At 30.3% G+C, this 26,786-nt stretch overlaps 1 protein-coding gene across 1 annotated transcript in view; it reads right to left on the bottom strand.

Annotated features, from left to right (window-relative positions):
• Positions 1 to 11,180: 11,180 nt before the first annotated feature.
• The window catches only part of LOC111640157 (forkhead box protein P1-like), a 53,831-nt gene continuing 38,225 nt past the window's right edge, over positions 11,181 to 26,786 (bottom strand). Inside the window, exons 14-18 of the mRNA XM_023386153.1 lie at positions 21,364 to 21,465; positions 18,471 to 18,580; positions 13,842 to 13,941; positions 13,569 to 13,747; positions 11,181 to 13,479 (exon numbers count right to left, since the gene is read on the bottom strand). Coding sequence (XP_023241921.1) covers positions 13,269 to 13,479; positions 13,569 to 13,747; positions 13,842 to 13,941; positions 18,471 to 18,580; positions 21,364 to 21,465 — 702 coding nt within the window. The 3' untranslated portion in view covers positions 11,181 to 13,268. The remainder of the gene's footprint in view (positions 13,480 to 13,568; positions 13,748 to 13,841; positions 13,942 to 18,470; positions 18,581 to 21,363; positions 21,466 to 26,786) is intronic.

Below are 26,786 nucleotides of genomic sequence, written 5' to 3' on the forward strand. Positions count from 1 at the left end.
TTGATGACTGTCTACACAGTCATATGTCTCAAAAACTGACTTTAAAGTTTATCTGTTTGAAGTTCAATAGTAAAATGTTTTCTTTCAAAATGAATTTTTCTTCTCCTTGTCAACACCCCCTTGAGTCTTTGTAGTTCCACTTTGGGAATCACTGACTTAGAGTAACGAGGAAAGCAATGTCCTCTATTCAATAATAATGATGTTCATAAATTTTTAAAAAATTAAAATGTATATAATGTGTTGGAAAGTAAAAAATTAAATCTTGCCATTAGATCTGACATTTTTTGGCAGCCCCACAAAGTAGTGTACTTAGTGAAAATATAGTATGTTCAGCAAAGCTGGATGCATTTATGATAATCAACAAAATTGCTTACTTTCTACTAATGCAGAAGCATTAATGTTTCTTCTCATTACAACTTTTGATTTGTTCCAAATTATTTATTACAAATTTAATAATGAAAAGGCAATTATTATTAATTCATACTGATTGTTAATGTGAAAGATTAATTTTTGCAGATGATTTTATCAGGCAGAGGTGGTGGGAGTTCAATTAGTGAGAGAATTTTTAATTTGTTTAGCAATTTTTTGCAAATTGCTAAACAAACACTCAAGTATTAAAATATAGATAGTCCTGAGCAATTGTTTCTGAAACAGGAATGAACATGTTAGTTTTCAAATACAAATATATGATTCTATTATCCCAACATTACACTCAATGGATTTTATTTTCCACAAATGTGAACCATGCCGTCTGCATACAATAGATCCCTTTTTCCTATACAATATTTATAAATTTTGAAACTATTTAAATTTTTCATACATATTTTAAACTATTGATTAAAGCTCAAAAACTAATTTTATTGCAGAACACAAAATTTTACGAAATAAATACAAGCTGAGAATATCTAATCAATATAATATTCAGGTTATTTTTCAGTATTTTAAGAAAATTAGTAATTATAAGGAAATCTGTTCATTTTGTTAAATTTAATATTTACATTTTTTGAAAAAATGAGACTCATAATTTTACAATGTTCAAATGAGACTCATAATATTGTACTTCAAAGTACATAAAAGCAAATAATGAAGTCTTATTTCTGCAAATGACTGTCAACAGCATTTAGTTGTAAAAAATTGCTTTATAATTAATATCTCATTAAATCAATTAATCAATTTGGTTAATGTTACCTATGGTGCCAAAATGGTGGTGCTTCCGACTGTCTGTGGTCCAGACGGACTCCTCCTGGAGAGGAGCTGCCAGCAGGCCGCCTAGTGCCAAACGTCACTAGTTATTGATTCACGGTAGTTCTTGAACAAAATAAATAAATAAAAATACAAAAAGGAAACATCTACTAAAAATGTGGTTAATCTAACAGAAACGAAACGAACCTAACCGTCACACCACCATTTTGGCACCATAGATAACATTAACCAAAAATTTTAAATAAAATTTATTTTTCTCATAATAAAAATAAATTTGAACTATTTTAATAAATATAATTTATTATATTAAAATGGTTCATATTTTATTTTATTCAACAACAATCATCATCTTAGCTTTCCATCATCCTTCTACACCTTCAATTTGTTGAGTAGGAAGAGTATATATGTTACTGTGAAAGACTGAAATTAGAAAATGTTGATATTTTCCGGTGAATGTCGATACATACAAAATATGCCAGTGAAAGATCAAATATTTGGTTATATTATTATACATTTGAACAATCGCTGATGTATGTTGACAAGCACAGACAAGCTTTAATGGAAGTCGAAACGATACCCGAGAAGCCAAAGTTGACAGAGAGATGACGGTCTGTTGCCAAATTTTTTGCTGTTTCCTTCTGCTCAAATTGGTGATACTGTTCAAATACAAGTCCCCAATGTCGATTGTGGCCATACAGATGCCCAAAATGTGTTGGCGGTTGTTGTTGGAATAGAAGACTCAGACTTTTATAAATTTGCAAACAAAAAAGGTACCCTCAAGCAGCTTTATACCCATAATCAGTTCATAGTTTGTAAAGAATTTCCATAGATGAGATTTCTTCTCAAGAAATATCGCTGAGAGAAGCAGCTGTAGCTAATTTGAAAAGCAGAGGGCAAGGCTATACACACTGTCATTGCAAAAAGAAGTGTTCCACAAATAAATGCAATTGTAAAAGCAAGGGACTCTTGTATAATTCAAAGTGCCATAACAGTTTAAGTTGTTGCAATAAATAAGATTGTATAACATTAATCACATAATATATATGTAAGTTTATTATTGTATTATTTTTCTTTTCTGATTAAGAATGTACTGTTCGTTTTAGGTTCAACAGTTTATTTATGTGCACTGTTACTTAAGCTTTCTCCTATTTTGACATATTAAAAAGTTGCATTTTTGTCTTAACATAATAAAAATATTTTTATTCAACGTTCACTATCAGTGCATGCCGAATGTCAACATTTGCTGGTGTAAGTGAGAAATAATGATATTTAACAAATATTTCGCACATACACGAAACGACTGTGTGAATGCCGACATTCACTGGAGAATGTTGACATTTGCCAGATATTGGTCATTCACAGTAACACATATTCCATTAAGCAGTTTTATAGGCTATTTCCAGATTCTACAAATGATCTCCACTTGTTGATTTTCATCTCTTCCATCAACAAGCAAAGATTATTTATGAAACACAAATTTAAATTTCTTTTTGAAATAAATTAAAAATATGACTTCTTTAAAACAAACCCACTAAATCATTTTCAAACAATAGAATAAAAGCAATCAAGGAAAATATTTTTTTAAAAATATAATTTAATTACTTTGACTGTTGGGACCATTTTTATCCAACTTCTGTTATTAAAGATTTTCATACATCAACGGCACTTTCATACTTGAATTATACACAAAAAAAAGTTTTACCTTTTCATTCATAGGGCAATAAATATACATTTGCTTAGTTTATTGCTCAAGCATATAATTCATTCATTAACAAATAACTTTATTTTCTTCAAATAAGTTTGATAATAAACGAAAAACTTGAATATTCAATACATATTTACATTAGGAAATGTTGGAGGGTTTAAAAACACCCTAGCGGTGCTTCATGTAAAGAAAAATATGAGTACTGACGTAACATTTAAATGCATTTTAATAAATATATTCCGTATAGTTCGGCCTTACGTTTTTTAAAATGCTGTATACGTTTCATTATGTATTATTTTCAAACGTCGACTTGGTTTTACAACATTTAAACACTCGTTAGGCTTACGACGACACCCATCACCCTGGTATACCTTCCCTTATTTTACTAAATTATCGAATTGTAAGCATTTTATAATATACATACCGTCTTCGTCGTCCTTTTTATCTCGTCTCAATACATACATTTTAGTTATTTATTAGAAAATAACTGGAAACAAACAGAAATGACCAATAAATTTACAAAGTAACAGCCTGAGCCACGTATGACTTGGACTACTGTTACTCTCGTTTACGACGACGTCACGTCTGAAAACATTCTAATTGAACGTAACCTGAAAAGTGAAACATTTACTCGTTCCGAGTATTTACTCATTATTATATTATTATAGTTTTTAATTTTATTTTTTAATTATTAATTTCTATATTTAATACATTGACTTTTTATATTATAAAAACTTTTAATGTTCGGAGCCCACGAGATTTCTTCAGACGATGAGAAATTTAAAGGAATCAATAGTAACAATGTTGAAAAGAAATGATTAAAAAATTATGCTAAAACATTAGCATTAACATACAACAAAATAAAGAATTTCATACTAGCATTAAAAATTTTTAGTCTTCGGCTGGATGGCCGAGCGGTCAAGGTGGCGGCCTACCGCTCTGGAGACCCGGGTTCGAATGCGAACGAGTCAAAAAACCCCAGGAATCTTTCGGGGGGTGGTCCGTTTAGATATGTCGGGTCCCGTCCCTCACCACCCGGCAGCCTCATTGTGGGCCTGGCCAAACCCATAATGGGCTTGCAAAAAGAGGCCCTCTTAGTGCCCACAGGGCGGAAAGAGTTAAAAAAAAAAAAAAGGATTAAAAATTCTGTCTGAAAAAATGTCATCTTAGTGCTGATGGGTCAAAATGAAAACAAAAAGGATTAGAATGGTAAATGCATTCATTGTCTTTATTGCCTCGGCCATCCGAGCCAATAAACATCTTCTATCTAAAGTACTATTTAGTGCTAAACTTCTTCAACAAATGGTGTCGAAAATTATTAATCACCCTCGGGAAGACTTGAATAAAAAGTTTTAGTATTGTCCATTGAACTCTCTCTATACAGGGTATTCAGTTTATCATTTATCCAAGTGCAAAAGAGATATTTTCATCATTTTCTATAGAAAAAGAAAGCGGACAGATGTAGATATTTTCGGATAATTTTCCGCGCTCACATTGACAACGTTGGTAGAAACACAGATAAATAAAAGTAGACAACTATCGGGCAAGATGACACAATGTACTAAAAACGATATATCATCAAACTTAATGAAAAAGTTTTTTTTCTAAACTCTTTCTATCCTGTGAGCACTAAGGGAGCTTTTTTAGGGGCTAGACTTTCGCCGAAACCCTAATAGGCTTGCTAAGCCTATTAGGGGTTCGGCGATGCCCACAATGAGTGGTCTAGTGATGAGATACGAGGCCGGACGTATACGGACGGATACCGAAACAAGATGGAAACAGTAGGCTTCCATCTTGACCGCTCGGCCATCTGAGTCGTCGAATAATGAAAGAGGTTAAATTAACTATTATAAAATATGATTAAAAATTGTAGTCTTGAATTGTGACGATGCGATAATAAGTAATTGCTCGTAGTTATAGTTTGTGTGTGAAAACTTTGGTTTCAACTTGTGACAGTCACTACCGTGACTCCTGATATAAGGCACTAGATCATTGGATCAAATTTAATCTGTTATTATCAAATACAGAACGTCCTCAAATAACCTATGTATCAAGTCCCGTCTCATACAGTCCGGAAGACTACATTGTGAATCTTGAGAAACCAAGGACGGATAAGATTAAAACAGCCCTCTCTTAGTTTCCTCGATAAACAAAAAAAAAACCAAAAATTTACCAGCTGCCATATTGCGAGTATGATGAAATATACGATGAGCACGAAGATCTTTAATCATCTTAGGTAAGAGTTAGCAATACTGAAATACCAGCGAGATTTGTGCGCGGATAATTTCTTGCCATACTAAATTTCCAGAGATTAACAGAAAAATTCATCACAAACCGATTATTGATGCTAATGTGTGGAATTTCATTTAATCCTTGCGAGTTGCCATTACCAGAGCCCCTTCGGCAGCCAATTTAAAGCGTTTTAATCTTTAAAATTGGCGTTTCCACTTCCCGGGACGAGGACCCAGGGGTTGGATTTGTGGGAAGCGAATGTTTGGGTTGTCTTATTTTGTCGAATTATACAGAACGAGGCGCTTGACGTGTAAGTGCATGAGTGCGAGAATTCGAGTAATGGTTAAATCTTCGTGTACAGTGATGATGATGATGTGTGTGTGTGTTTGTGAGTGCTCCAGAAACCGGTATGTCTAAAATTAACTGTAAATTATGACACGAGAATAAGATGTGTAAAAAATAAAACGAAAGAGTTCTTACCATCGGACTATCGGAGATTTCGGAAAATATTCACTCGTATGATAAAGTGATATAAAAATTTTATCAATCTCCAACTCTCCCTCCCAAATGTTTCTACAAAATACAAGGACAGTGAGAAAGCGAGTTTATTTATTATCTAAGGTCAACATTATTACCTTTATTAGAGAGAGGAAGAATGACCCGTATTTCTTCCCGAAAAGCGAAGGACCTGACCTAGCCTAACCTAACCGAAAGCTCAATTCTCATAATGCCTGTTTGGGAAGAAAGGTCAGCCGAATGTCGCAAACGTGTCAGGTCAGGGTGTTCACAATCGGCAGTCAAATCCGCTGTCGCGACCGAGTGTCACGTTCGGGAGATAAGTCCGCGGTCACATCCAGGTAAGAAACGGTCATGTCCGGATAAAGGTGTCGAGTCTGGGTGAAAAGTGTCCGGTAAGAATGTCGCATCCGGGTGCAGAAGGACGGGAGAGTTGGCGAAAATCGAAGAGGATCATCGCATAGGCCAAGGGAACCGCAGCCACCCGCAGCAACAAAACCGCAGACACCTCGACGTCGGTGGATCTCTTCCGATTCCACCCCGTTCCGACTTCCGAAAGACGATGCCGACCCCGTCGCGCACGCGGACGAAAAGGCGGATCTGACGAAAATAGGGAGTGACATCGAACTCCAAGGAAAGAACTCAACTGTCACTCCCTATGTCCTTCACAAGATCTGTGGCCGGCCGATCCCTGACCACCTTGGCCAAGCGGAATGGACTCAGAACTCTCCCATCTCCAAGAGATTCCACGCCACACGCACTTGGGGAAGATCGTCATCACTCGCTGCATCTCGCTCGACGGCCTCTTTCCATGCCGAACCAATCGATTCGGCAGAGACCCAGTCGAGCCTCAAGTCCTCCAACGTCTCTTCGGCGCGGTAAGAGTCCGAGAGACTCGTTTCGCGCCGTCCAAGGAACCCCTCCTCCGGCGCCACCGCCTTCTTTCGTCGGAACCTCCTTCGCAGCCACTCCAACATCTTCATTCTGTAAAAAAGTAAATTTGCAATTAGTCGAGTGAAAACAAAAGCTTAAACCCCGAGAAAACAAAAATGTTCACCGCAATACCCTTTTTAAATCTAAAACATTCGAATCGAAAGCGGAAACGGCCGACCATCGAACCATGGGCCGAGATGTCTTCTGGCAACGATTCTTCCGAGAATATTAAATAAATTCTTACGTCTAGGGTCAATGTGGACTAAGACTTAGCTCAAAAATCTCTTGTCTTCTTAGAAAAACTCCGGAAACAGCAAAAATAAAAAAAAATAAAAAAAAACACACACAATCCAACAGCACGTTGACACTTCCGTTTGACTTGGTCCGCGAGTGTTGAACCAACTTTGAAACTTTGGCTCGTATCTCACGCCATGGTATTTTCTTTTCTGACGGCTCAGAATTTTTTCATGTCTTCATTACTTACAACGCGACAATTTTACTTTCGAAGGAATGCTACATTTATTTCCAAATTTTCTCGTGTCAGAGTCAGAGCTTGATTTTTCCGATTGACATTCTAAACATTCCAATCCATTAGTGCAATTTGAAAAAAAAATTGTAGACCTATTAATTCCCACTGTCGTCCGTCAGTCTGTCTTAATCTCGAGAACGGAGTTAGATGAAATCCGAGGCCAGATATGGAAACTTTAGGGACAGGAGGTCCCAACTAACTATATATGATTTTCCGATGAAAACTACGTTTTTTTCAATTCAAATCTCCCCCCTGAAATCAGTTAATAGATGACCGGCACGACTGTATTTTTAAAGGGAAAGTATGATGTACAGGGGCAAGCCACTGCTAATTTGAGGTGTGGGGCATATATTTTAAATTAAATGATTTTAAAATATGATTAAAAATTACATTGTGACCGTATCACAATCAATAATTGCTCGTAGTTATAGTTTGTACGTGAAAACTTTGGTTTCAACTTGTGACAATATTTATGATGAAAAACTACATTTTGACCTTTGTCACGTCATGAACCACAATATTGAAGTTAAAATCCTTCTCTTCCACGCAAATCCACACGAGCAAAACAGACACAAGCTCAAGTGGATGTGCGTAGGATTTTTTAGTTAATGTTCAGTATCTGGATCCCTGGATCACGGTATCGTGTCCAGACCTTGTGTTTATAGACCTCGATAGAGATAAGGTAGAGCAACTCGCTATTTAATTTCAAATCAATTTTATTATTTTTTTTAGTGAAAGATGGGAAAGTCTGTTCAGTGCATGTTTCCGATTCTCTCGGTGTATATTTTACTGTTCTGTCATACATTTGCTCTACTATCTCTGATGTACTGTACATTGGACATCCGAAGATCTAATAGGAGCTAGATTTAAAGATGGCACAGCATCAGGCTATAAGCTCTCCTGGAAGGTATATTTAAGACTTCTGCTTTTACATCTCTCTCATAGTCGTTTTAAGGAAGTGTGCACTACAAGCTGTTGTATTTTCAATATTGACTTTGCCCTAACGTTTGCAGGCATGAATCCATTTACTCCTAAGAGTAGGATGCTTAGGGAAAGAATGATAAATTACATTACTTCCTTTAGTCTTTTGATTGTAATTTTCACACACTGCCACACAACAGTTTGGCATTATTCAACTTAATCAGTGAATCAGTGATACTAACTAAAAAATTCACACGTCAACACACTACTAGTTAACAGATAAATACTTTGAAATTATTAAATAAAATTTTACCTTATACTTGTATTCCGAACACCCACCAAAGCTTAATTTAGAAAACAAACAAACAAAAATCACCACGTTGTCGAAAGCTCATGTGTTTTTTGGAGCGTGTTTCTCGACGGTGACGTCATGTACACAAGGATTAAGAGAGAAACCTAGCACCCCTTTGATTTCCCACTAGGCAGTGGAGCACGTAACCAAGAGAGCCCCGAAATCTGTACCCTTGTTCATATGTCTTTCTGCCTAAATAGGTCCCAAAGTTGGAAAAAAATAAAGCGATTTTACTGTTGTCTTATCATAATTTATAAATAATTCTATAGCTACAGTTAAATGTTATTAGTTTATCATGTAAAATTATGTAGAGGAGTTTCCAATCTGTGCCTAGGGTCCCCCGAAAGATTTTAATCCACCACTGTTTCTCATCTATACTGTTAATATTTGTATTGCCATTTACAGTTATGGAAGCAAAAAAGGGCTCAAGTTAAAAAATATATAGCATGAAGTGTTATTTCTTATTGAATGAGATTCTAATACTTTGTTAGACCACATCGTACCTTAATAACAGCTTTAGCATTCCAGTAAAGGGTAGATGGGTTTATTCATGTATTCTATATCAAGCTTGTTATAGTGAACTCTTGGTTTATTTTCAGGCCTTGTCTCTGCAATTTTTATATCAACAGTTGTCAACAGGATTGAGATCAGTTTGAGGGCTAAGAATAGGATACCTGGCCAGTTGAAGCATCACAATCTTTGCAGATTGATCCTGGAAGATGCATGATTTTGTGACACAAACTCCTGCATCTTCCAGGATAACTCCCTACTCTGTATTAAGTATTCCCACATCTTGATTGATAAAATTAGCATGATAGATAAGATATTTTTATAGCACTCCATATTCACAGATCTATTTACAAATGGGTCTGTGAATACAGAATGCTACAAAAATATCTTATCTATCATGCTAATTTCATCAATCAAGGGACAATGATACAAAATCCTGCATCTTGCAGGATGACTCTCTACTCTGTCACAATGCCAAGATGGTTAATAAAGTATAATGTGTTCTTTTGTCTCAGTTTAGTAGCGTTACAAAATGTTTAGGTAAAAAAATTTCTACAAAAAGTCCAGATCAGATGCCTAAGCTGGCCAAGTATCCTGATCTTAACTTAGCTCTCAAGATGATCTCAACCCTATTAAGAACTGTTGACATATTATGAGCATGAAAATTGCAAGACAAAGTCTGATTGATAGAAGACTGAACGATTTATTAGAAGAGTTTGGTATCACAAACATTATATAGAATACTTGAAGAAACTTATCCACTCTATACCAGATCATTACTAAGCTGTTATTTTGGCTTGAGGTGGTTCTACAAAGTATTAGGATCTCATTTGACAAGGAATAACTGTTTCATTATATTTTTCAGGTCTTACTTATGTTTTAAACCCTTTTTTGCTTCCATAACTAAACAGCAAGTTCTTGCAACAGCACACATTAACAGTATAGGTGAGAACTGTAGTATGAAACAACTTATTTAAATTCAATGTAGCATTATATGCAGTGATAAATTTAGAAATATGACAACCCTACGTCACAATATGCAGGCACAATTTACAATAAAATAAAAGATGGAATCTTTTTTAATTTTAATTAATATTCTGAACATTCTTTAAAGTTGTATAAAAATGACTAGAAATATAAAAGATTTATAATCTAATGAATATCTATATAAAATGTTTTAATAAAAGTTTTTCTGTTTACAATTTTTACCAAAAAACAAAACTAAAAATTACTGCACATTAATTAAATTTAAACAAAAATATAATTTACATTTAATAGAATTCCATGAAATAATTTTATACTTAAAACAGAATAGATCCCATTATAATAGAATATATAGGCTAAGATATTTTTAAAAATAGATTGCTAGTTACATTGTTTGATCATGTATTTACAAATTTAGTAACTAGCGAATATTTATCATCATCAACCGAATAATCTGTCCTTCAATAAATCTTGTTATAGAGACAAATTTCCTATTTTTACATGGTAACTATCAGCAAATCATTAGATCTCCATTCAATGAGAAGTAGAATTCATCTTTTAAAGAAATAAAAGATTTATCTGAAAGCTTCTAATTCATTCTTAATTATTATAGAATAAACTCAATACAGAATAAAAATTATGATATTTAGTTAACCCGTTAAAGTAATTTAATATGAAAATTCTTCTAAAATGAAGTTTTTTAATGCATAATTAATTCACTTTTAAATTATAAAACTTGTTATCATATATATATGAATCCGTTATTAATAATTATTGATTTAATTTATAAATATCACAAGTCATATTAGATAATATTTGAATAAAATACCTCATAAATAAATATATAAATATTCTATCAGATAAACAGCCACATCACTACTACATTTTGCTTAAAAACAATTAGTTTCAATCATTAAATCATACCATTAATGCTTATTTGGATTAAAAAAAAATTTTTTTTTATGTTTTAATTTTCTTGAATATTACTTTCTGTTATTGCTTTTCATCTGAAATTTTGATAATAAATTATAAAAATTAATTTTAAATAAAAGCATAGTTAAAATTACGGGGTAAAACTAACGTACGGATTTATAACTTACCTAATTATTTTTAACTGAATAAAATTTAAGTTTAAGTTTATTATAATTTGAAAGTATTTGATAAAATAATTATATATGTTCCACAGCATAACAAATGTTTCTTGAAATGTTTTTATAAATCAGTAATATCTTATAGTTTTATTAAGTATTTATGTAATGAAATTATTAGTCATATCAATAAATGAGGAAACAAAATATATTTTACTTGCTGCTTTATTTTGGTCCTTCATTCGGGGTTACAAATGACCTATCCATGCAGCATATATCCCCGTCAGTTGTAATACAGGACAATTAACAAGTGATTATTGCTGTGACTGACTGCAGTCCAGTAAAAGTAGTTAGTCCTTTGGCTGGCAATTTACTGGTCCACAGACAATTTCTACAATTTTTAACAAGACTTTTTTGTGCTATAAATATTTGTAAAAATGCTAGAGGAACTCTCCTAAGGACTAGATTATTCAATCAGATCCGTATTGTCAAATCAGCAGTTTTGTGGTTAGATAAAATGATATATACTTGCAAGAGTGAATTCCATCAGTCTCCCAGTCAAAAACAAAAAAAAAAACAAAAAACATAACTACGATAATTTATTTTTTCTTTGGATGATTTGTTACTACAATGGCCCCTGAAACTATTGTGCAATCTATAAAAATACCTTATTTTTAATGACAGATTGAATTCTGGAGTTGTGAGAGGGAAAATAAAATTAGTTATTGCATTTCAAACCCCAGTTCATAATAGCTTATATTCAATTATACATTACTATGAAATATTTTGGTTAAACATCACATCAGACTGAAATATCTTTCATATTTCTTATCAATCTAGTGACAATTTTCTTTATTTATAACTATGTTATTTTTTCTTTACTTCTATCTACTATAGACATTTATTGCTAATTTATCTATTATATCCGCACAATTCCTGACGACTTATCACTAACGTACCACTTCACTTTTGTTTGCTTTATTATTTTACTTTTAATTTATTCAGTCTGATATCCACATTGGAAGTTAAAATAATTTATTTATTAGAAGCAAAAATCCTTTTATACTAATGGAAACTGATGGCACTGGAAGGCAGATATATCTCATAGACTTCAAAGGAAGCATTATTTATCTATAAATTTCCTAATCACTATTTACAATATAATTGATTAAAAAGTTTGTATGCCATGTTAACAAGTGTGTAAAAATGCCAAAAATGTTAATTTTTTTTAAGCTCCCAAATGATAATTCTCATTATAAAGCTATGATTTTAAGTCTTTCAACAGGTGCTACAAAATGTTGTTAAAAAAATGCAATGTTAGAAATAAATAGGAGAGAATACTTTGTTGCATCATCTATGCTGTGGACGTATCCTGTAATTTTTACTTACACTTTGAGGCATGGACGTGACAATATTTTTTATATCATATTGATTAATGCAACTCGTTGCCAACGATCATCTTCACTCTTGTAATTTAGTGATAGTCTTAATTATGATATGTAAGCTGCTATATGTCATACTTATATTTCCAATATTTGAACTAACACTTCTACTGTGGACATATACAAAAGAGACTTATTTTAAAAAAAGTACACCAGACAAAGTCTATGTTACTTATACAGCTCTAGAGAGTAACACAACATAAGCAATATCTTAGTATGCATTGTGCGCTTCTAAACAAAACCTGTGCTTTTCTGCATTACTCTAAACTAACTGTTAATTTAACAGTTAAATAAATCCTTACATAATATTAGAAATAAAATAATTTGTGACCATAGCTAAAGACCAATTGTACAGAAATAACAAAAGAGAAAATGTGGAATACTGTTAATATGATGACATCACAAAACTCTTTTTCAAACAATACCACTGTACATGGCCAAAGACACTTCATCGACTAGGGTGTGCACCTATCTCGGTACAATTACCCGTTTTTATTTTGTATGAAAAGAAGAAAGCTTAATTGAAATGTTTTGGTCACATAATCTTCTCATCTTGGAATTCTAACCATAGGAATGATTGTTTTCTTGTTTGGCAACTGCCTTATTTCTTTTCATTTACACATCGATTCAATCATATAATATATATATATATAGTTCATTTTTTGATACGATGGAAAGAAAAGAAATAACTCTACACAATACTCTTTGAGTCACCACATTCTATCTTATGTCTTGAATTTATCCTGCTTCAAGTCAGGAATTGTGCAGGATCTTCTAACTCCTTTTTTTTTTGGTACAAGGAGACATTATGAACAATGAGGTATAACCATAACACAAAAGAATTGAACACAATTTATAGGCAGCCACCTCTTGGACATGGAGCTAAATGGGTTTCAGATGATGATAATGACAAATCTTCAGCAACATCCATATCTCCTGAAGCCTCACTACTCTGACACTTTGTTTCTTCTTGTTGCGAATCATCAGTGAAATAATGAGATTTTCCATTATCTGAATCATTTGGATCATTTGACAATGGTTCCTGCTTTACTTCTATTTCTGTGCTATTTAAAATAATAATAAAAATAATGAATTAAAAAATAAGCATTAATATCCAGAATTAATCATTTTATTAACTCTAAAGAATGCCAACCTTGAAATTTTTTCATTTGTTGCATTTTGATTCATCATATCTGTACCTAAACAATCAGATTCAATGAATGCAGGGTTTGGACTTGATGTAGATGCCAAAGTTAAAAGAGAACCAGACATTAATGAACTAGAATTAGTTGTGTTATTCAAGAAAGACATATTGTTTTCTGCTAATGCAGCCTATAAAATAAATAATTTAAATTTAATTTAAAAAGATTAATAAAATTTTACTATTTAATAATGAATTATTTTAACATAAAAAATTCAAACAAACCTGGAGAGATGCATTTAAGCTATCACCATACAATCCAGGATTGTGATGCAATGGAGGACTTCCAACCTGATTTGGCGTTTCCTGTGATTGTGATAGTGATCTGTAGAAAAATCAATAAAATGAAATTTAATTTATTACATTTTACATTTGAAACAGCTTAAAATTATGTAATTTATTACTCGGTTTGTTATCTAACATATGAATTAAAATCATGCATTGAATTTTTATCATGAAAAGTTTTATATATTAATTCTACATATTAAATACAATATATCAAAATTTATTAAGTGTAAAGAGGAAAATCTTTTATTATGTAAACTGTACATAATATTTTCTATATAATATTTATTTATTAATCTGAAATTTTCTTTATTCTGCGTGTCTTGCTAATTTGGTAAGTACACAATATTTTAAATACTGTTTTTGTTGATAAACTTTATTTTTATTTAGTAAACTCTATATATTTTGAAATATTTTACTATATTTTTAATGTTTTTTTTAATAATTACTATATTTATCAATAATTGCAGGAATTTTGCAGGAACTTTTTTAAATGGATTTTAAGATATATTTTAAATACAAAGTCAAAACACATCTAACAGACTTTCATCATCTTAATATACAAGTCATAATTTATTAAACCTAACACTTTCAAATGATGAAATATGCTTTGAAAATATTAATGTTTTAGTAAAATTCAAATTCTTTATTAAGCTAATGAATTTCTTAACCTCGAGAAATTGGATTATGTTGAAATTATCCGTGAAGCTTTTGAGAAAAATTAATGTCTTTGCTATATTTATTTGTATTTTAGACATGTAAACCTATTTAGAATTTAAGCATTTTATTTTTAAACTTGGAAAAGGGTCTTTTTATTTTTTAATTCTGTAAAACCTATTATAAATAAACTATTTATAACTAGCAGGTGGGCCCAGCGTTGCTCGAGCAAAAGTAACGATAACTAAGATAAAGATTATTACGTTACAGTAAACCTTACCCGTTTTCACAGAATGCAAGAATTGGGTCCCCTTGTTTCCAGACTAATTAGAGAATTTTTAGATGGGTCTAAAAATATGTTCGATTTCCCGCAAAAACGAAAAAAACTGCATCTGCGTCTTGCACGTCGCTTTCTCTTAACAATTCCATTGTTACGTAACATTTCCATTGTTGACACTTCCATTGTTACTTAAAACTTTTATTGTTACTTAAAACTTCCATTGTTACTTAACACTTCCATTGTTACTTAGCACTTCCATTGTTACTTAACACTTCCATTGTTGATGGAAGTGTTAAGCCTTAATCCTGTCCCTCTCCCCCGTGGGGAGGAATTTCGAAAAATCCCTTCTTAGTGTGCGTTTTCGTGACGTACCCTATCTGTGTACCAAATTTCAACTTTCAACTCCTAACCGTTTGGCTCATATCCATAATGTATATAGAAGTTTTAATCCTGTCTCTCTCCCCCCGGGGGAGAATTTCGAAAAATCCCTTCTTAGTGTGCATTTTCGTGACGTACCCTATCTGTGTACCAAATTTCAACTTTCAACTCCTAACTGTTTGGGCTCTGCACTTATTATTATTATCATTATTATTATCAACCCGTCTCGATTATATATATAGATACATATTGATACAGTAAAGTATGAAATAAGTTAAAAACTATTATATTTTTTATAATTTCAAACTTAAATTCGATAAAAATATTAAATTATTATTCAGATTTGATAAGAACTGATGAAATTTAACAATATTAATACAAAGAAATGTTCGTAGAATTAGTTTGGACTTGATGTAGAATTCTTAATTAATATTTATTATATTATCAACAATACAGTTAACTATTGAGTTAACTGTATTGTTGATAATATAATAAATATGAAAGTAAAATACAATTACATAACAATTTTTTTCGCTATTACAATCACATTTTGAAAACTTTTTTCCAAGTTTTAACAGTAAGAATTTATATTACTATTCAAAGAATATTATTGAATGATAATGGAATTATAAAATTAATATATTTTCATTTTAAATTAAATATAATAGTATAAGAAAAATTTCAATTATAACATTGAAATGCATTTGGTTATAATAGACTTTATTTATTGTAATTATTTTGGGAATGACTAAAGTGATAACAATTACTAACTGATAACACTAAGCAAAGTAAGTAAATACACTACAATTACATGAAATTCTGGTTTCATTAACTCTTAACATTAAAGAATGCATTAAAACAGTTAAAGAGGCATAACTAGTAAATTTATTAATTATTATTATTTTTAATTAATATATAATTCATTCAGTATTGTTTGTTTATTCCCAACTTCTATAACAGCTAACAAATGCAGAAATTTAATGTATTATGAGCAAATAATGATTAAAACATTTAATGGTTAACTAAAGGGATCGGGTCCTGAAATTAGAAAGTGGGACGTAGGTCAGACACTTTGATATGATGTCAGATGAGTCACATGATCAATTCTGATAAACAATCACTGGTTTTCTAGCCTTACGACATCATTGGTGGCAAAGTTATGAACAGTCAACGAACATTTTACTTATCCATATACTTTTGTTTACAAAATAAAGACCAATAGTGACAGTGACAGTTAAGTTAATTTTGGCTCCAAGTATAGTATATTTGTTTTAACCTCTATTTTCTACATAGATAATTAGCAATAACCATCAATTCCCTTTTATAACTGATCTGAATAGCCATGATACTTGTAATCAGTATACATTTGCTAATCTCTGATAGAGACGTTGCCAGATTTAGCAATAAATTGTCAACTGGGCTACTGTTTCTATAAATTGGATATATTAAAATTCTTACATTATAACTTGTATGTGATTCATCTTTGATTTACAATTTATACAATTAATATTAGCTATTTTTGAATATAATTAGGAAATGATCTAAGAGCAGGAAAATTTCCAAACAGTTAAAAAATCAGGATGGTTTTAAAATTGGGACAACATATTACAAGGTGGTACTGTCCCATCTAATCTGGGATATCTGGTTACTTTGGTCACTTTCGTTTAACATTTAAAGCTGGTTAAAACTTGTATGTTTGGGTCCTGCTAATTTTGATAATATTTTCCTGATTACAAATAAGCAGTCTACTGTATAATTTAAGATTACTGTTTTAATGTTTTTAAATGACATACACTTTTAATATACATCACCATATTCACAAAAACTTCATAAAAATCACAATTGAAATTGTAAAAAAAAATTCTAAAGTTTAATTAAAAACATTCATTGACAAAAAAATTGTAGTATCAAATAAAGCAGAAAGTTGTCTAATTTATAAAAATCTTCAATGTTTCTAAAGATATCCAATATCTTAATTAATCAATAGTTAACTGTATTGTTGATAATATAATAAAAATACATTATAAGAAAAATACAAAGACAAAGAATACATAAATTATTTAAATGGCAACCATTTAAATAATTTATAAAAATATTTTCCATTGGTAATATTTTTTTTTCCCTTAATACTAAGATTAGTTTCAATAATAACTGAAGAACAATGTTATAAAGAAATCAGTTAAACATTAAATCATGTCAAAGTTAGTTACACACATACACATATATACTACTAACTTTAACCTAAAGTTTATATGTACTGTATATATTAGATATCTGATATAATTTTTCTCTTGTATAATTTAATTGAATAGTGGAAAAGTTCATAATTAATTATTAAAGATTTACAGACTGTATATGGGGGGGACCCCCAAAAAAAACCGAAATGAGAGCTTGCTGCCATTTGTAGACATAGTAGAGAGTTCTCCTGTTACATGGAGTTAGTAGAGACCTTCACGAAACAGCTGTGCAAACGGTGTCAGTTTGTAGGTTTACATTTGAGCGTAGTGTTGTGTTTCTCTTACTGTTATTTTGTTCTGCCTGCAAAGTTCTGGGCATCCTTCAACATCTCAAAACAATGAAAATGTTGAAAAAATCTGCCAAAAAAGTGTTAAGACATCTGTGAGAGGATGTGCGAAGGAAATGTCTGGAACTATGGCGAGCAGGTGACTGGTTCCTTCATCATGACAACGCCCCCGCACACATGGCCTTACGATTGACCCACTATTTGGCCTCTCGGGGATGGCCTGTCATTCCTCACCCTCCATATTCACCAGACCTAGCCCAGTGCGACTTTTTTCTGTTTCCGAGAATGAAGAAAAATCTAAAAGGGAAGCGTTTTGATAATGTGGAGGTAGTAAAAACAGCTTTGCTAAGGACACTGGACAATATCAAGGTTGAAGAGTTCCAGAGATGCTTCAAATGGTAAAGAAAAAGACTTCACAAGTGCATCGCATCTAATGAGAGTACTTTGAAGGTGACTGAAGAAATTTTGTAAAAAAGTTAATAAATAAAGTTTTTTTATACAAAAAATCTGGATTTTTTTGGGTCCCCACATATTATAATCTATGTACTGTACATAGTTTTATCCCCGTTTAAGAATAAAAAATTAAATAAAAATTAACGTTAAACAATCAATTGTATATAACATTTATTTTGTACCCATTCAATTCCCTCTTAGCAAGGGCGTTCCCAGTGAGGGGCAGGGCAGGGCAGCTGCTCCCAAAAGAAAAATTAAAGTATAGTAATTGACACACAGCACAGAGCTCTCCCTCCCCATTTCCTTGAAACTAGTATGAGTTGCCATCTCTAGTTCAGATTCTGGATATACCACTGCCCCTTTACAGTATTGTGTTACTCTATCTACCTATATTGTAAAAATAAATAAATTATGTTTTAAAATATAATTTTTTTAAACCTCCACCCTTTTAAAAATCCTGTTGATGGCCTCAAAAAAATAAATTGCAAAATTCTGAGTAGTCCATAAATATTAAATTCTCTTAAAAGTATTACTTTTAATAATAATTATTGGCTTAAATAATTATTAAATACTCCTGTAATATCAGTAATTAATACTTACAGATCAAATGAAATTAATATGTTAATTTCTATTTTAATTAATCTATTTTTACAATTAAGAAATTCCAACTTTATTAAAATCAATATTTTCAACAAAGTAAGACTACATATTATTTTAAAAGTTATGGTTTATGCTGTATAAAATAATTTTTTCAAACTTAATGAAGTTTAACAAGAATTGAATCATTCAATATTTCAAAATACATGTATTCTACATTTTTCTGATCTATATATTCTAGACATATTATTTTAATATTTTAAATATTTGTAATTCAAATTATAGTATGTGACTACATATCAACTGTTTAAAATATTTATCTTGATAGTTTATAATTTTATTTTAAAGATAAATAAAATAAAGTTATTCTTAAAAAGTTTACTACAAAGTTTTGACACTATTCCTTTCTAACTTAAAAAGTTCAGTAATGCAGAAGAATAGCTTCTGAATATCCTGATAGTCAAAGTTATTTTTAAAATAATCAGAAATATGAAAAATTCTATCATCTTAGTTTAAAATTTTATAAACATAGTCTATAATGGAAATGGAAGGATAATTTTTCAGCAACAAGAATTATGATTATATATTATTTAACTATATTCATGATTCTAGTTATGGTGTTCAAAAATATGATGTAGTGCTCCGCAACTTACTGTTATTCTTATTATTGTATATAAATATGATTTGCATGGTTATTACCATTTGTACTAGGTTTAGGTTTTACTTGTTTCAATTGTGTCGGTTTTTTTTTTTTGTGTGTTTCTTCTTTGTGTTTGTAGAACACGTGTACCCCTTACTCTCTACCCCTTTCCCTTTGTTGAACCCGGACCTTTGTGATTGGCCAACGAAGAGGTCAGGTGGGTTTGGAAACCCAAGGGTATATATAGCAGATACGTATATGATGCCAGAATAGTTTGGTTCTTGTTCCTGTCGTCTGTGGTAGATCGCCGATCGAAAAAGTCATACAACGCCATTGAGAGAAGGAGAGACTTACCAAGTAGAAGGGGACAGAATCGAAGTGCATCCGCGCGGTACGAAAAAGGGACTGAGTGAACTTTACAAGATACGAAGCTATATTACCCGATACATCGACGGGGACATATATTTCCCAAATAGGAAGAAACTTTGGTCCAACACCTGACCATTTTTCAAGTGCCAGATTCTCCTAGTGAGTAGTCTGTTAAAAGGATTCGTTCTTCGCGTGTTAATGTAACGGGTCTGGCCTGTGTACGCTAAAATAACTGAAAAGGGAGGAAGGAGAGTGAATGGGTTAGGTATTTTGTATTCGGACACGTGGTGTTGTAACTTAGGTTTTATTGAGAGTTCGTATGAGCCCTCAGTTGTAACCTAAAAACCCGTGTGAAATAAAGAAATATTTTTGTAAGCCGGCTATATATATGTTTTTTTGTCTCAGCTTGATAGACTTCGGTCAAGCTACCAACATAACAATGAATATACAGTATCTTTATCTAAATGATTAAACTATGAGTATTGATTATGAAAATTATACTCGTGTTTGTTTATTTACACTATTTTTTTTAAAAGTTAGTATCAGCATTTGAACAATTATAAAACAAAACAAATCTGATTATACAGAATTTAAAAATAATAGCTTAATGGTGATCACTTGATTCAAACTTTATATTCATTTCTCTTATCAATTTATTGTTGTTTAAATAATTTAAATATTTCTTAAATTCAGTCTGTATTCTGTTAAGCGTAAGTTTTTCATTGTAAGTTACTGTATAAACAGGGAAATAGTAATTGTTAAAAAACGCACCAAAAGTTTATGTCTTTTTCTTAAACATAATTAACATATTATGTAATTTTGTGTTTTTCATAACTAAGAAATTGGAAGAAGAAATGAAGAATTAAAAATAAAATATAATTATCATAATTGAATCAATAAACAAATATCCAAATAATAATTTTATCATCATCGGAAAATGATACTGATTATAAACTTTAAAATATTCAAATATGAAATGTATTCTAAAAGTGAAGAAATGAATAAATATTATGCAGATGCATCAATTTACAAATTTTTTTAATATATACAGAAAATATATCAAGTTTTAAATTTTATCTTATACATTCTTGTGAATAAATATGTAAAAACTTATAATGTTTAAATTATGACTGTTGAATACTCTTAAAAAGCTATTTTTTAAATTTATATAATAAAAGATTTCCTCACTGTTGAAAAAAGATAAGACTGCACTATTGTAACAATAATATTCATTAAATAAATGTGCAGACAAGATTTAAATAAAATTAAGAAATTGAACAAGTTTACAATATAAATATAAATATACAGACTGTAACGATAATAATATTGTATGCTAATTGAGCAATTAGTCATATTTGTATTATATTGTAAACTTCATATAAATTGTTGATTATATGCAGAGCAAATTTATAAGAAACATGTATTTTCATTAATAGTTATTAATTAATTTTCTTACAAGAAAAATATTTAAAATTTAATTTATTTTAAATTTATTTATTTATCATGCATTATAATTCTTTAACTTTTATACTATGAATTAAAATATACAAAGATATAAACATACTTTCCATGTAGCTGCATTTCTTCGGAAATAGCAGAACGTATTTTGGAACCAGTTGTATATTTCATTTAAAGTTAGCTGTTTATCAGGTGCCTCAACAATTGCCTAATAAATAAGAAAAACATTGAAAATATGAAATTCTGAACTCCTCCTCCTCCTTATTAAATATATTTTTGATATTTATAAATTATGTTTATTAAACTACAGGCTGCTCTCATTTTACACTGCTGATGTGTTCCTAGAGAAGGCATTGTAAACAAAATCAACACAAAATAAATCCATTTTATAATGGAATAAATAGGGATGTGGTCTGGGATTTAAAGAAAACTATTTTCAGCATTATTATATGTATGACTAGTGTTACCACTTGTCCGGTTTTCACCCAGACAGTCCAGGAATTGACTCACTGTCCGGGTGGACTATTAATTTTGTCTGGGAATTTTGTTGAAATTGTGAAATTACGATGAAACAAAGTTCTTGCAAATATTTTTACAGATTTACACTATTTCAACAGCGAAAGAACTCACACTCACTGAAACTCATCTGCAATTCTGCCATGTTAGTGTGTTGCACCTATGCCAACGTGTGACGCGCAACCTGTTATCAACCTTTTTTTTTTTTTCTTTTATTTTTTTCCTTTTGCACATACGAATCTCCAATATCCAATAGAGCTAAGTCATCTGTACTTACACCTAAGCAAGTCCCTAGTTCCTAACTGTAACTGATTTAGAACCGGCATGCACGTTATTCTGTGCATTGTAAAATAACATTGTGCATGTATCAGGAACTTCTGTTCGAACAAACCTGACCTGCCGTCCAGGTCAGCGATTTTGAAAAGGTGACAACACTATGTATGACACTTTGTTTTATTTTAAGTATCAAAAGTTTATAAAGGCTGGCCTCATTTTACATTAGTTTGATTTATGTCAATTGACGATAATGCTGGTTTCAAATTTTTCCACGAAAAGTCTCAAAAAATTTTTCCACAACACACAGAATCTTTTTTGCAATTGCTAAATGTAAACATTTTTCAACATATTTTCATATCACTGGTAACGCTAGTAGAAACTTCACTTTAATAGTGATTTTTAAGCAAGTGATTTTACTGGTTTGTTTATTATTTTGAAATGTTTATATTTTTCCAATAAAAATATGCCTAGTATTGAAATTTTACTAATACAAACTAATAATACAGAAATTATAGCTTAGACCTACTTGTTTACAGCCAAAATCAATGATGCAATTTTTATATAGCCACTATGTTGATCTTTTACAGCAGCACTTCTGGACACAACTTCAGTTTTGCAATGACAGACCTGACTGAGGCCATCAATTGAGGGTCTTATGAAGGTGCATGAATGCAAAGTTGTTTCTCATGCCTTTCTTTTTTTTTTCTTTTTAAGAATTTCATGATAAGGTACTAAAGCTTCATTTAAACTTGTCGTTACAAAGTCACTTTCTTTCCAGTCAGTGTTCATTTCAAACACAAACTTGGATATTTGGTTTCACTAATTTCCTTTTATTTGACATGGCTATTCTTTTTCTATTTTTATTATTACACAATAACTTCATTTTAAAATGATGAAATACTATATGAACAATAAACACTTTAGAATAATAAATAAAAAAACCAATACTGCTTAGAACCACTAGTAAAGCAAAGTCTTTGCTAGTGCTGGTAGCAATATCAAAGACATTTGCATTTAGCAATTGCAAAAAGTATTCCATGCATTATGGAAAAAATTTTTGAGACTTTTTGAAGAAAAATCTGAAACTAGCATTATCATCAATCAGAATAAATAAGTGGCATAAAATGAGGGCAGACTGTATAAACTCTTGATACTTAACACAAGAGAAATGTCACACATGTAATAATGCTAAAAATAGTTTTCTTTAAGTACTTCTTTGTTTATAAATCTATAAAACTTGTTGATACTTTATTGGTACTTTATTTACTTGTATATTTAAATATTATATACAATAATAATAATTTCTTTATTATATTCATCCCAATTCATTTTATAATGACTGATTAGACTAATTAAAATGTAAATAGATGAGGAGTACAGTGTAATTATGATTTAAATAGATTTGTATTCATGAGCTTATTCATCTATGTACATATGCACAGATTAAGATTAGTTATATTATTAAAATACATTAAGTCTCAGGATGTAGTTCCACAAATGAATTAGTAGTTACCAATGTAATAACTTTTTGGTTTATTTTATGGAAATAAATTAAAGTTAAAAGAATTTTTTTATAATTAACATAAATAAAATAAAAATAAAATTTATGATGAAAATAATATCTATGGGAAATAACAGTACAATATACTAAATTTAAATTAAGCGAGAATTTAAATTATCAAATTTCAAATTAATGAAACTTTTGTATATATAATTATAAATCTAGAATTAATTAATGCAATATATTATTTTCATCAAATGATTAAATATAAAATAAATTTTTAAATTTTAATCCAAGAAAACTTTGATATATGTCAATATAATTTTTGAACATCACATAAGTGTAAAAATCCATTTAAGATTTCTTTGAATAAATTTGCTGCATTTTAGATTTTAAATGTAATGAGTTTATTAAATGAATAAATTAAGTATAATTATGTCTGGTCAATATACCTTAAGTTTTATTTTATCATCATATAAAGATCATTATCTTTATAAGATTTTCAAAAATGATTGTAGATTCAACTATATTTTCAATGCACGAATAAATTATTCTCGTAAAACCTGCACTGTTTTGTTCATCTTTTCAAAATATTATACTTTTATAATATTATAATTACATGTATTTTAGAATATTGCCTGTTAATTTAATCAGCTTTAAATATTACAATTATATATTATCTGAATGATTTCTGAGGTCTACAAAAATGTATTTATTGTTTGCAAACTTAGTCATTCTGAACATAGTGTCATAAAAATTCTCCCAAAACAATAAAAATATTTTGAATTATTCCATACAAATATAGACATATCTTTAAGATTTTATAAAAATTTTATAGTGTTAGTAATATACAAAATTGTCTATCTTTGTACTAACACTATTTTCTATTTGAATAGATCAGCAGAGTTTATCACTGGGTAAAAGGAAATGAAAGCATTAGAGAAGAATTGAAACTGTTTCAAATACCTCTACAGCAAGCTTTAGAAACAAATAAGAATAATTTGAGGGCATAATAACAAAAATTTAAAAACACATGTGTAATCTTCAGAAATGTATCTAAGTTCCTTGAAAGCAAAAATCTTCCTGATTTCAGAAATATTGTAGGATAAATACAAAAATTTGAGAAGTTAAGATGAAAGACGAGTCTAAGAATTCATTTCTTGTATTCTCATTTAAAGCAGTTTCTCAATAACCTTGGTACAAAATAACAAAAGACTTCATCAAGATATAAAAGAAATAGAACAAAGTAGACAAGGACATTGGAATATGAGTATGATGAGTAACTTTGTGTTAAATAAAAATAAATAAAAACCATACAAAAGAAGAATTCCACAAAGTGGTCTTTCAAAGCCAAAAAAAGTTCTTCGAAGATTGGCAAAACTAACTAAACTTGAAATTTTGTTTTAATGTTATCCTATATTTTCAAAAGATTTTTTCTTTTGTATTTTTTTAGAAATACTAAAATCTTGAAGTAAATATATGCTAATTTATGGTGATATAATTGACAGAAGTAAAAACATCAGTATGAGAGAAACTGATTTGATGAGAAAAATGGTTTCTAAAATATAGACATCAATATTAAGAAAAATCATGTATTAATTCATAAAACTCTCTTTTTAAGAAATCTTTGTTTAAAGATCTATGTTGTTAAATAATTGCAATGGAAACTGCAACATTAAATTAACATGGTAAATTTCATTTATTTAAAACTTTCAACAAATATCACTGATTTATTCATAATATAATAGCTAGGATTCATAATATTCTATACAATATATGATTGTTAGTTTGATTATTTAATTTTATAAGAATTATATATAAATAATATAAAAGTTATTTAATTATCCTTTTAGAATGAACCACTTTTCTCTGTATCTTATGATAAAGCTTTCATAATACAGGTATACCTCGAGTTACGTTGTTCTCAATTATACGTTGTTTGTCAAAAAAATATATGGAAAAATAAAAATCAAGTTTGTCATTTTATTCAACTTTACATCCATCTGCCACAAATATTGAAGTTGTAATATCACTATGAAAGTGTTAAAGCACATAAAATCATATTAAAATATGTACATTTACAGTAAATGTTAATATAATCATCATAAATCCTAGAGAAGAAAACATGAAAACAACTGTATTTCTGTGTTGTCTTCTTATTGAGAGGTCTTTAAGTGCTCAATATTGGTGTTTTCCACGTAGTTCCAATATCTACCATTTGGCGTCATTGTCAGTGCCACTCGATATTGGTAAATTTAATATAAATTAGTTTATTTTCTACTGTCGCAAGATAATTTTAATAACTGTATTTGTTATTTAACCTTACAAAATCATCTTATTTTATAATGTCTTAGAGCAAACCACATTCACAAATAAAGAGTCCACGATGTACTGTAAACATCGCTAAATTGTAAACATGTACATTTACAAGTATTGTACTCTACATACAGTACATGAATTCGTAAATTTAGATTACAGGTAACCCCCGTATAACGTAGCACTTCTATAGCACGGATTCACTCTAACACGGTTTGAGAATTGGGACCATCCCCGTATAACACGATACTGTTATAGCACGAATTCATTCTGACACAGTTCAAGAATTGGGTAAAACCCTCATACAACATGAAATGTAATAAATTTTTACATACTTAAGTTTTCATATACATTATTTTCGTGAACTATTAGTACATAATATGTAAATTTTCTTTTTTCGCCTTCTGTCGATACACATGGTCCTTCTCGAAACTTGTTTTAATGTTGCCAGGTCTTCACGCTTCTGATTTTGGTGTTGCCAGATGTTTTTCCCTTATTCCATACTTGCTTTATTCTTCATAAGTGCTTAGCACCATATAAGGAAATTTATAAAGATCTTTTAACTAGAAGCAAGCAATCTAAAATTACATACTTTTTGCAAAAGGTAGAGCATGGATCTGAAGATAATGCAGAAAAACGCTCAGAGGATAAGGATAACTTGCCAAAAAGAAAACGCTTTCGGTTAATAGTGCTTTTAGTGATGATGAAGAAAACATTGTTTAATTTATATTAATATATATCACTTAAGAAAATTTCAATAAAGATATTTATCTTAATTATGAAAATATAATAGCATGTTTTTTAATTTTTGGAACCTAACCTTCCTTTTCGTACTAGTTCTTTGTTTCGCATAACACGGATTCGCATAACACGGCAATTTTTTGGAACGTAACTACCGTGTTATACGGGGGTTACCTGTA

Source organism: Centruroides sculpturatus, unplaced genomic scaffold (assembly GCF_000671375.1).
Source record: "Centruroides sculpturatus isolate CEXI.00-Female unplaced genomic scaffold, Cexi_2.0 scaffold1400, whole genome shotgun sequence".
Taxonomy (NCBI): Eukaryota; Metazoa; Arthropoda; class Arachnida; order Scorpiones; family Buthidae; genus Centruroides; species Centruroides sculpturatus.